The sequence below is a fragment of the Callithrix jacchus genome, chromosome 5 (assembly GCF_049354715.1).
Source record: "Callithrix jacchus isolate 240 chromosome 5, calJac240_pri, whole genome shotgun sequence".
Classification (NCBI taxonomy): domain Eukaryota; kingdom Metazoa; phylum Chordata; class Mammalia; order Primates; family Cebidae; genus Callithrix; species Callithrix jacchus.
The window spans coordinates 34,373,698-34,385,435 of record NC_133506.1 but is presented as its reverse complement, the minus strand read 5'-3'; the positions used below and the strand labels follow the sequence as shown (position 1 = coordinate 34,385,435).

Here is an 11,738-nt window from a genome sequence, read left to right as displayed (position 1 = left end):
GCCCAGGCTGGAGTGCAGTGGTACGATCTCAGCTCACTGCAACCTCTGCCTCCCGGATTCCAGCAATTCTCTGGCCTCAGCCTCCTGAGTAGCTGGGATTACAGGCATGCACCACCACACTTGGCAAATTCTTGTATTTTTTTAGTAGAGATGGGGTTTCATCATGTTGGTCAGGCTGGGCTTGAACTCCTGACCTCAGATGATCCGCCCACATTGACCTCCCAAAGTGCTGGGATTACAGGCATGAGCCACTGTGCCCACTGAGCTCTTTTATAAGTACAGCTATGTCAGCTGATAAACAGTATATCTTCTCCTCATGAAAGACTTCCTGTAATCTACAGCCATACCACCCTGAACACACCTGATCTCGTCTGATCTCAGAAGCTAAGCAGGGTCGGACCTGATTAATACTTGGATGGGAGACCCCCTGGGAATACCGGGTGATGTAGGCTTCTAAAAAAATAAAAATAGGCCAGGCACAGTGGCTCACTTAGACACTGAAAGGCCTTTGTAGCTACAGGCCTACAGTATATGTCTGGCCTTCCTTATATCCTGCTTCAACCACCTCCCTGACTTTCACCCTGCATTTCCCACAATCTACTTCACATTTGAATTTCCTCATTAAGAGTATTATTGCCATCACAGAGATACTGTTACTATAATAAGATACTGTAAAGTTTTCATCATGCACATGTATTTACACTTTCATATAAATGAAAGTGATTATCACAGAGATACTGTTACTATAATAAGATACTGTAAAGTTTTCATCATGCACATGTATTTACACTTTCATATAAATGAAAGTGACTAACACAAATCAAGGACCCAATAATTGTGTATTAAAGTTATTCCCATTTCAACTAATGACAACAATTTACCTAGACCAGTGGTTCCCAAATTTTGATGCATGCTGGAATTCCCTAGAATCTTTAGGCCAGGCGCAGTGGCTCACGCCTATAATCCCAGCACTTTGGGAGGCCAAGGCGGGTGGATCACAAGGTCAAGAGATCGAGACCATCCTGGTCAACAAGGTGAAACCCTGTCTCTATTAAAAATACAAAAATTAGCTGGGCATGGTGGTGTGCGCCTGTAGTCCCAACTACTCGGGAGGCAGAGGCAGGAGAATTGCTTGAACCCAGAAGGCAGAGGTTGCGGTGAGCCGAGATCATGCTATTGCACTCCAGTCTGGGTAACAACAGCGAAACTCCGTCTCAAAAAAAAAAAAAAGAGAAACTTTAACAAACACTGATGCCTCACTCCTAGCCCTCCAGAGTTCTAATTTATCGGTGTGGAGTGCAACTGGACATCAGGGCTTTTCAGAGCTTCCCAAGTGATTCAACTATAAAGCAAACTTGAGAATCACTAACCTAAACAGTCACCCAACCCACAAATCAAGTCGTTACTGACTTCATCTTCTCCCACATTGTCCTCTAAAACATCTCTCCAACAGGACCCTACTCTAAGCTCCCAGGTCAGAATTGAGGTTAACATCCCTCCTGGATTTCGGTAGTACCTTCTCTAATTTCCTCCTCCATATACTCTCTATTCCACTGCCAGTGTTACCTTTCTAAAGTAAAACTGATTTGTCCCTGTTTAAAAACAATGAAGTTCAAATTTTTTATCTTCTCATGAAGACCTTTCACAGTGAGCCCCCCCTTACCTACTTTCTAACTTCATCTCCTATCACACCCCAAAATATACCCTAGCACTTCACCATCACACTGCTCAATTATTTTGGCTTTCTCGACATTCTAAAGGCACAAATTCCATCTGTCTTTGTTCGTGATGTGCCCTTTGCTTAGAGTTCCATTTCTCTATGAAACAAAACCTTATTCATCCTTTAATTTTCACTCCAAAAATGCTGCCTTAATTAAGTATCTCTTATCCACACATTCAACTTTCCCTCCCTCTTACATACTTCCGTATAATTATAATAGTAACCTATCTAGTGCTAAGAGTCTTTTGTGTATTATTCTCATTTAATCATCACAAGAATACTTTGGGTAGGTATTATAATGAATTTACAGATAGAGTAATTAAGACTTTGAGAACTTAAGTGCCTATCAAGTCATCAACTTAGCAAGTCGTAGACAAGATGGGCACTGCAGTCTGACTCTAGAGCTCATCTTCTTTACCACCACCTTACTCTGCCTCATTGTAAAATCTCTTCCAGAGGACATCTAATTTTATATTCAATTAACAGAAAAAGAGGGCAACTTGAGAGCAGAACCCTGAGCATCTATATTTATCTCCTGAACACAGGGTTAGGTTTTCAATAAATGTACCCTCAATGGATGAACCAAATAATGAAATAGAACTCTTAAAGTAATTCCATATTCTTTAACCAAAATAATACCCTGCTCTGATTTCAAACAATTCATTCAAGTCTTTATTATACCTAACACTTTCACCTGTTACCAAAAGCGTGAATAAATTAAAAGTATTCTTTACTTATACATTCCTAGTTTTGGATGCAAATAAAACTCAGGATGGCTAACTGGCTGATGACTTGAAATGCTGAATCATAAAATGTCAAGTGACAAACTACAAATTTTTAAAAAGCATTAAACATATTTCTTGCTTGGGTTTCTCTCTCACATCATATATGCATGGTCAGAATTTCAGGGAACCACTGAAAAATTAAAAGCTTCGCTTATATTACATTCTTTGTGTCATTTCATTTTTGCTGCAATATACTTTGCACATCCAGACCTGCAGGGGTGCAGGTGGTGGGAAAAAAATCAAGCTGGTAGCTGTAATTTGAAAACTTTTGTTTTTTACAAGAAACTGATGGCAGAGAGGAAGTAATGCATCTAGTATGGTCTGGCATATATACATTCAATAAAAACCTGATTGATGAGTAAATATTGAGACAAATCAAAGCATTTTGTGATTGTGATTCGTGTTAGTCTGCAAGAGAGGAAGTGGGTCGCAGCCAATATGAAGGAGTATTCCCTTTTCTAGTAGACATTCGGAGTAGACACAATTACCCTAAAAGAAAAAAACACACTTTCCCTTTTTTTGAGCATTTATTCTAAGTCTGACAATGAGTCGTGCTTGTCATTTACGCCTTCAGGATAGAAGCTATTGTTCTGCCCATTTTACAGGTAAAGAGGTCATGGCTCAGAGGCGTTAAGTGACTCGCCCAAGGTCACCCTACTACTACAAGGCAGAGACGAAAATCGAACCCCGACAGTATGACTCCATAACTTGGGCTTGCAAGCCCTGAGCGGCGAGCAGTATTGTATGCCGGGCCCCAGCCCAATCCCAGGGCGGTAAAGAGACACGACGGGGAGCCTTAGGATTCCCCATATCGGGGGGTGGGCAAGACAAGCATCAGTTACCAGGAAGATGAGGCCTGAGGAGGCTAGAAGACTTTAACAAGGTCACACAGATTTTCTGCCCAAGCTAGGGGACCACCCCCGAATGCCTGGGACCACTGGGGCGCCTGAGCCACAGAGTCCACCCGCAGAGGCGGCAGCGCCCAGCTCGCCGAGGTCAGGGCTGCGAGGCCCCAGGGCGCCGGCCGCGGCGCCAAAACCGAAGTCAAGCTGCCGCATCTGACCAGCGTTCCACAAAAGGCCTTACCAGGTCGCCAGAACTTCACCGGTCCCACGGGCGCAGCCATGCTGGGGTAAAAGGTCACGAGGCAGGCTCCACCCCCCCGCCGCGCACGAGGCCCCCAGGGCCCGGGGGGCGTGGCCCCCGAAGAGCCGCTGCCCTGGCGGATCCTGCAGTGTGACGGCCACGCCCCCATGGCCACCGCCCCCGTCTAAACCACGTGATCCACCGCCCGGCCGAGGCGAGCGCTCCGGCCCCGCCTCTGAGCCCACATGATTCTGCTCAGCCATATTGGAGAAAAGGGCGCGCTCCTCTGCCTCCCTCTTTAGCTTGGAGGGTCGCTGCTCCAGGCGACCATCTAGGTGCGTGGCGTGTCCTGGACGGCGGCCACACACTTAGGAAGGACCGGGTTTGGGAGAGGACCGCTGGCCCGAGAGTGGAACTTTGCACGCAGTGGGCGTTGAAGCAGTGCTTTCTGGATTAAATACGAAATATTATGTTACAAACTAGCCCAACTTGGCGACTTCTCTTTTAGTCTCATTTTCAGATTGAAGGATAATAATAGGAACTACCTCGTGGGTTGGATTCGTCGGTAAATATTGGGCGCCTGCTGTGCGCCCAAGTACTGCGGCACAGTGCCCCCAAATAAAACAATGTGAAATGATACGGAAGTCTTCAGGGACCTTGAGGGCAATGCGGAAAAACGGGGACTGGGGGTGGGGTGGAGAGAATAGGTTGGAAGAAGAGACTAAGTGGGTAGATCAGTTAAGGTAGTCCACTAACTCAATGCCTCCTCCAGTTTGATGTCCTTGAGTCAAATGCTTGTTAAAAACACAGATTCAAGACCTCAATCCAATTCCGAATCGATGTCCTGGGGCATGGCCTGGGAACCTGCATTTTAAGAAGCTCCTGAACTCTTAGGATTAACAAACCTGGGAAATATTACACTAATCCATCAGAGGAAGGTGAGGTCAAAGAAAAAAAAATTACACTAATAATAAGGAGCGCTAAGGAGAGGTGATGAGCTCAAGTGGAAGAAATAACTTTCTAGATAGACGACTAATTGGAAGGAAGTGAGAGGCTTCAGAATCTAGGCATTTTTAAAGCTGTGAAGAAAATTATCTATTCTTTGAAAGAAATGGCATGATTATGCAAGAGCAAGGACTTTTGTGGACAACCAGTCCAGCCTTGGAATCCTAATTTTCCCGTTTTGTAGCTCCTAGCTGTCATTTAATTTTGATCGTAAAATGAGGTTTAAAGGGGTATTAAATGAGATAACATGTAAAGTAGGTAACAGTACAAAACATAGCAGGCATTCAATCAAAGTTAGCTCTCATTTCCTCAACTCAGAGCAAATCCACCAGGGGTAAGAGTCTGAATTTACCTGTATAGATTTCATTCAACAAATAATCTCCTTTGATTTATTTTTACATTAATAAATATAGGGATTCAATACCTGTTAATCCCTCTGCCTAGAATTCTCCATCCATCCTTCAAATTATCCTAATCCTTTAAAGGGACAGCTCTAAATTATCTATCCAACTTAAGCATTCCCCTTGGAGCTTAAGAACCTGTATTCTCATTTTTGTGAGAAAATCTCTATAGTCGACCTGTAGTTTACCTGCCACCACTATTACAACACAAGGAACCTGTTGAGGACAAAGACCATGTCACATTCACATTCGCAGACCAATAACAAGTGCCTATTGAGTAATGCATAGATAAACATCATGCTTTAGGCTTAGTTTTCATGACATTGATCCTTCCTTGTTTGATTTTTGTCTTATTTTTACTAACAGCCCAAATATGGAAACCAAGGTTTATACATGAATATAAGGCAAAATGAAATAAATGGCACTTTTAAGATTATTTCATGGCCGGGCACGCACCTGTAACCCCGGAACTTGTGGGATGCTGAGGCAGGCAGATCACGTGAAGTAAGAGTTTGAGACCAGCCTGGCCAACATGGCAAAACTCTGTCTCTACTAAAAATACAAAAACATTAGCTGGGTGTGGTGGCAGGCACCTGTAATCCCTGTTACTTGGGAGGCTGACGAAGAAGAATCACTTGAACCTGGAAGGCGGACGTTGCAGTGAGCAGAGATCACGCTGCTGCACTCCAGCCTGGGCAACAGAATGAGACTCCATCTCAAAAAATATAAAAAATAAATAAAATAAAACAATTTATCTATTTTATCTATTACTCATATAATGAAAGCTTACTGTTGATGAAGAGACAGTAGATTGGCCATGTCTGCATTATTGGATCATAATATTAAAGCTGGAGGAGACCGTAGTTAACATCTAGCCTGAATTTCTTGTCTTGTAGAAAATGGAGGTACATGGAAGTTAAAAGGACTTGGTCAGAATCAATGAGCTAATTTAGTACACTAGAGCTAAAACTAGAACTCGGGCTTTCTAATTCCCAGGCCAGTGTTTGTTCAACTACATGGGCCATTTAAAATCATTAGAGCTACGCTCTCCTAGAAGAAAATTAGTTCATCTCCCTCAGAAAGTTCTAAAAGTCCAACTCTCCCCTAAGGGGTTATTTTGCTTGCACAGGCTTCTGTTTGAGAAAACACCTAAGTAATAACCTACATGTTGATGTTGTGGTTTTATATCCACAAACTAGGAATGGTCTCAACAAATTCTTTGTCCTCCTAATTATTTTCAAAAAGAATGGGCTAAAATAACTGCTCTAAAATTAAAACAATTTCTTGAGATGGCATCCAGAATGTAGTTAGTTCATTGCCAACAATTCCATAAAAGTGTAATCATTTTGTTACATAAAGGTGTATTTTGCAATTTCCAAATGATAAGCTTTCCAAAAAGATAATGTTCCTCAAAGTCATGTTACAATATAGAAGTTTTCCTGTGCTTATGATAAAGGGTATTTTTTGCTTTGAAATACTTCCAGACCAAACCTATTGACCATATTCAGGAAGGCAAAGAATTTAGAGTTTTGATTTTTGTACCAGTTAAGACTTTTACAGATATAAATGATAGAAAACCCAACCTAACCTCTCTTAAGCAAAAATGGCTTAAACTAAAAAGTCCAGCTGGGCACAGTGGCTCACATCTGTAATCCCAGCACTTTGGGAGGCCAAGGCAGGTGATCACCTAAGGTCAGGAGTTCAAGACCAGCCTGGCCAACATGGTGAAACCCTGTCTCTACTAATAATACAAAAAAAATTAGCCAGGCATGGTGGCGCACACCTGTAATCCCAGCTAATCAGGAGGCTGAGGTGGAGGTTGCAGTGAGCCGAGATAGCGCCATCCCACTCCAGCCTGGGTGACGAACAAAACTCAAAAAAAAAAAAAAAACATATATGTATATATATATAATTAAAAGACCAAGAGTAGTTCTGACTTGAGACACAGCTGCATCGGGATAAATATCACATAACCAGGATTCTTTCTGATCATAGTGGTCCACCTTCTACTGACTCAGGTGTAGTTTGTAACGAGGTGGCCCTGCCAGTTTTAGCCACCACATCCTCTTAAGCATTAAACCTCTTTCCAGAATTTCCTAGCAAAAGTATTCCCGACAGGTCATGTATCCACCCCTAAATCAATCATTCAGCCAGGGAATACAATGTACTCATTGACTTAGGCCTAGGTCCCACGTTCCACCTTCAGGGTCAGCTTAACCAGAATCACATGGACGGGGAATTGAGACCGGAACAGTTCGTCAGAGAGAAATCTAAGGGTGAGATTGCCAGCAGATGAATGAATGAATGAATGAAGCAAAAATAGATATCCATTATAACCATCCATGTATCCACCTGCTACAACTGATAGATTCTTAAGAAAAACGCCGGCTGGGCGCGGTGGCTCACGCCTATAATCCCAGCACTTTGGGAGGCTGAGGCAGGTGGATCACGAGGTCAAGAGATCGAGACCATCCTGGTCAACAAGGTGAAACCCTGTCTCTACTAAAAATACAAAAATTAGCGGGGCATGGTGGCGCACGCCTATAGTCCCAGCTACTTGGGAGGCTGAGGCACGAGAATTGCTTGAACCCAGAAGGCGGAGGTTGTGGTGAGCCAAGATTGTGCCAATGCACTCCAGTCTGGGTAACAACAGCAAAACTCCATCTCAAAAAAAAAAAAAAAAAAAAAAAAAACCCTGTAACTGCCCTATGGTTGCCACCATCAAGCTAGACTAGGCAGCCATCCCCACAACTGAAAAGTGACTGTCCTTTGCAGAACTGCTTCACTAAATTGCATTATATCAGGATCTTCCCGAGAATCTAAGGTACGGTCTTCCACAACTTGTTGTAACATACATAAACCTGTCTGGTTTGTTGGCATGCACACAAATGATCACACAGGTATTCACATAAGCAGAAGTGCTTACACAGCTTCAAAGATTTGGATAGAGTTGTGGAAAGATCCACTGGAAAGAATTTGACACCAGAGGAGCCTCTGTCTCTTTGGCCTGAGGGACACACAATTCAATGAAGTTGGGTGAATTGGGGACAGGCTTCTTAGGTCTGCAAGGTGCTTTCTATATAGGATTACCATATACTTTATAGTTCAAACTGGGACACTTTTGAGAATAAAAGGAGGTGTTAACCAGATGGGACCTGGGGATAAGAGGCATAACTGGAACTCTGCCAGGCAAACTGGGGCATACATCTAGGTGTGTGTTTAAACTTAGCCTAACAATGTTGATCTGAACATATTCAACATTAAGGTATGTATTTCATGCTCACAGAATACACACGAATACATTCACCTCATTTATTCCCTTGCAGAGTTCAGGGTCTGGGTATGCCCCAGAGTATCTGTCATTGTTTATTATCAGAATGCCATTTTTATAAAAAGATCCTTGTAAGAAATTGTTCCCCCCGCCTCCCCGCTTTTCATAAATTTGAGATGAAGTCCTGCTCTTGTTGCCCAGGCTGGAGTGTCATGGTATGATCTCGACTCCCCAAAACCTCCGCCTCCCAGGTTCAAGTGATTCTCCTGCCTCAGCCTCCGAGTATCTGGGATTACAGGCGTTGAGCCACCACACCCAGCCAGAAACTCTTATCTCAGTACCCAGAATAATTTTGTTGGAGTTGGGGTGTCACTTTATCACCCAGGCTGGAGTACAGTGGTACAATCACAGCTTACTACAGTCTCATCCTTCCAAGTTCAAGTCATCCTCCCACCTCAGCCCTCCAAATACCTAGGACTACAGGCACATGCCCATGGGGAATAATTGTTCTGTATCTGGATTTACTTTCATCTTAAGGACATTACGAATGGTGTATCTGACCAGGTTTCTCTGTCTTCACTATTGGAAAGCCTAAATGTGTGGCCTACATGAAGTAGGTGTGTATGTCATGGTGTGCACTTTAAGCCTCATTCTAGACTCCACGTTGTATCCCTCACCCTTGGGTTTCCTTCATGTAGCTTTTCATTTACATGACCTTGTACCCTAGCTTTTCTTGTTAGTCACTTTAAGTCCCATAAATAAATGACATATACTCTCCAGCCCAACTGCCTTCAGAGGTGGGGTGGCCAGCCACCTCTTCAGTTAATCCCTTCAAGTTTTATAAAAGAATGTCAACCCTGCATGGATCAATCTCTAATTCAAACAAACCATCAGAGGAAAAGAAAATTAGACAACTGAATATAAACATTGAATATTTATTTGATACTGAGTTTTTATCAAAGTTGCTTAGGTGTGATAGCGGTAATGTGGTTACGTTTTCTAAAATAGTTATCTTTTACATATTTATTTACATATTTATGCTGGAATATTTATAGCAAAGTCTGCAAAGATAGAGGAATATAATTTTTCTCCCAAGGAGGGGTAACAAATTTTTGAACTACATAGGCTGCTACTCTCACCACCCCCTCCCCCCCCAGGAGTAGATTCAGTAATCAGCATTTTAAAGGCAAGCACCTAAGCACCCCAAGACTGATGCAGGTGGTCCTCAGATCTCACTTTGAAAAACTCTGCCCTGGGCCAGGCGTGGTGGCTCAAGCCTGTAATCCGAGCACTTTGGGAGGCCGAGGCAGGTGGATCACGAGGTCGAGAGATCGAGACCAACCCGGTCAACATGGTGAAACCCCGCCTCTACTAAAAATACAAAAAATTAGCTGGGCATGGTGGCGTGTGCCTGTAATCCCAGCTACTCAGGAGGCTGAGGCAGGAGAACTGCCTGAACCCAGGAGGCAGAGGTTGCAGTGAGCCGAGATCGCGCCATTGCACTCCAGCCTGGGTAACAAGTGAAACTCCGTCTCAAAAAAAAAAAAAAAAAAAACTCTGCCCTTTCTGAACTCGACCCCAGAAAATCTCTGCTTACTCTGAGAGACTAAGCCATTTTCTTAGGACTCCATGAATCTCTTGCTCTTATTTGTCTCACTCTGTGGCCCAGGCTGGAGTGCAGTGGCACATTCTCTGGCTCAGAGCAACCTCCACCTTCTGGGTTCAAGTGATTCTCCTTCCTCAGGCTCCTGAGTAGCTGGGACTATAGGCACCTGCCACCATGCCTGGCTAATTTTTGTATTTTTAGTAGAGACAGGGTTTCACCATGTTGGTCAGGCTGGTCTTGAACTCCTGACCTCGTGATCCGCCCACCTCAGCCTCCCAAAATGCTGGGATTACAGGCATGAGCCACAGTGCCTGGCCTCTTGCTCTTATTTCTAATTGGTGACTGCACTTTCAGGGACTAATGGTTTTGAGTGCTGCTCCACAAAAAAAGAAAAACAAAAAACAAAAAACCACTCTGTGATCGGGTAAGTTTGTGGTAGGCCATATACCTGCCCTGCTCTGAGAAATTCCCTATGATCATTACTTCAGAGCTCTGAGTAGTCCTGCATTAAAGAATCTTGTTTAAATTTATTCGGCCCAGTTTCTCACACTAAACACACTACCTTTGTTATGTAATCCTATTAATGGTTCCATAGAACACTGAGTTAAAATTTCAATCTAAATTAAAATCCATTATCACAGGCTGAGTGCAACAGCTCATGCCTGTAATCCCAGCACTTTGAGAGGCTGAGGCAAGAGGATCACTTGAGCCTAGGAGTTTAAGACCAGCCTAGGCACCATAGTGAGACTCCACTTTTACAAAAAAATAGTGAGCTGTGATCATGCCACTGCATTACAACCTGAGCAACAGAACGAGACTGTTTCAAAAACCAACAAAAAGAATTATCACAGTTAAGACTTTGTACTTAACGTTTGTTAATGAGGCTGTTTTAGTTTTCCATTCACCATTGAAGGAACTGCCATTTCTCAAGGTACACTCTCTCCTGCCTCCATACTCCATGTAGAGAAATAGTTGCAAAGCACAGTACTGTACTTAGAATCTAGAAACCTGTGTTTAAATTCCTGTGCCACCATTTACAAGCCATGTCATCTTGAATATGTTACTTAATCAGAGCCTCAGTTTCATCTGAAAATTGGAAATAACAGCCACCTAACCTACAAAGCTCTCTGCTACATTGCTGTGAAGAGCAAAGATAGCACATATGAAGTGACTGAAGTCTGTAAAATGATTTCAAATAATATGTTTACTTGAGGCTTAGCTCAGAGTTGTTTCTAAGCAGACATGGATCAATATCCTTACATTTGCTTTACAGCCACAGATTACAGCACCAACCCAGCAAATAACCTGGCCATCATAAGGGAGTCCAGGCACACACGTGAGTGTAGGAGCACTCATGATCCAAGTGCATCAGCATTTTATATGGCAGATGCCTTCCCCTACTGTAGATCTTTTTTGTTGTAGCCAACTCAGGAGAGGGAGAAAGCCATCATTTAACTCTCTTCCCTTCTGTCTGTCCATGAGAATGAGACAAAAACAGGATTCCATAGCCATACCAATCCTAATTAGTAGGGTGTAGAAACCAGTTACATTGCCTGCCACTGGACCAGGAAACTGGGACAACTGTCAGTGTCCTCTTTTGCTCCTACTCTAGGATATTAGATTGCTAAGTCACTGTCAGTACACCCATCTGATGAAATGAGGCCCACGGGGCTGCCCGGGTTAATACTGGGAATGAATACAGGAACATATACTAAGGCCTCTTCTGGTAGACAAGCAGAGTACCAGAGTACCAAGGACCTATGGAAATAGCTCAGGTTTCTTCTTTGAGGAAAGAAAGGCAGAGCTTGTGCAGAGGCCTGCTACTTCTGGCCAATTTCCTCACTCAAACTATAAAGTAACATCA

At 43.2% G+C, this 11,738-nt stretch overlaps 1 protein-coding gene and 1 non-coding gene across 3 annotated transcripts in view; one reads left to right on the top strand and one right to left on the bottom strand.

Annotated features, from left to right (window-relative positions):
• Positions 1 to 3,649, bottom strand: part of DHX35 (DEAH-box helicase 35) — an 80,332-nt gene extending 76,683 nt beyond the window's left edge. For both annotated transcript variants that reach the window (XM_078371684.1, XM_035298619.3), the window contains exon 1: positions 3,592 to 3,649. Coding sequence is in view for 1 of the 2 variants with exons in the window: in XM_035298619.3 (XP_035154510.2) it covers positions 3,592 to 3,631 (40 nt within the window). In the remaining variant the exon portion in view is untranslated. The remainder of the gene's footprint in view (positions 1 to 3,591) is intronic.
• LOC118154192 (5S ribosomal RNA) lies at positions 334 to 452 on the top strand. Its single transcript, XR_004744085.1, has one exon. It is a non-coding gene; the product is annotated as a 5S ribosomal RNA (ribosomal RNA).
• Positions 3,650 to 11,738: the final 8,089 nt, after the last annotated feature.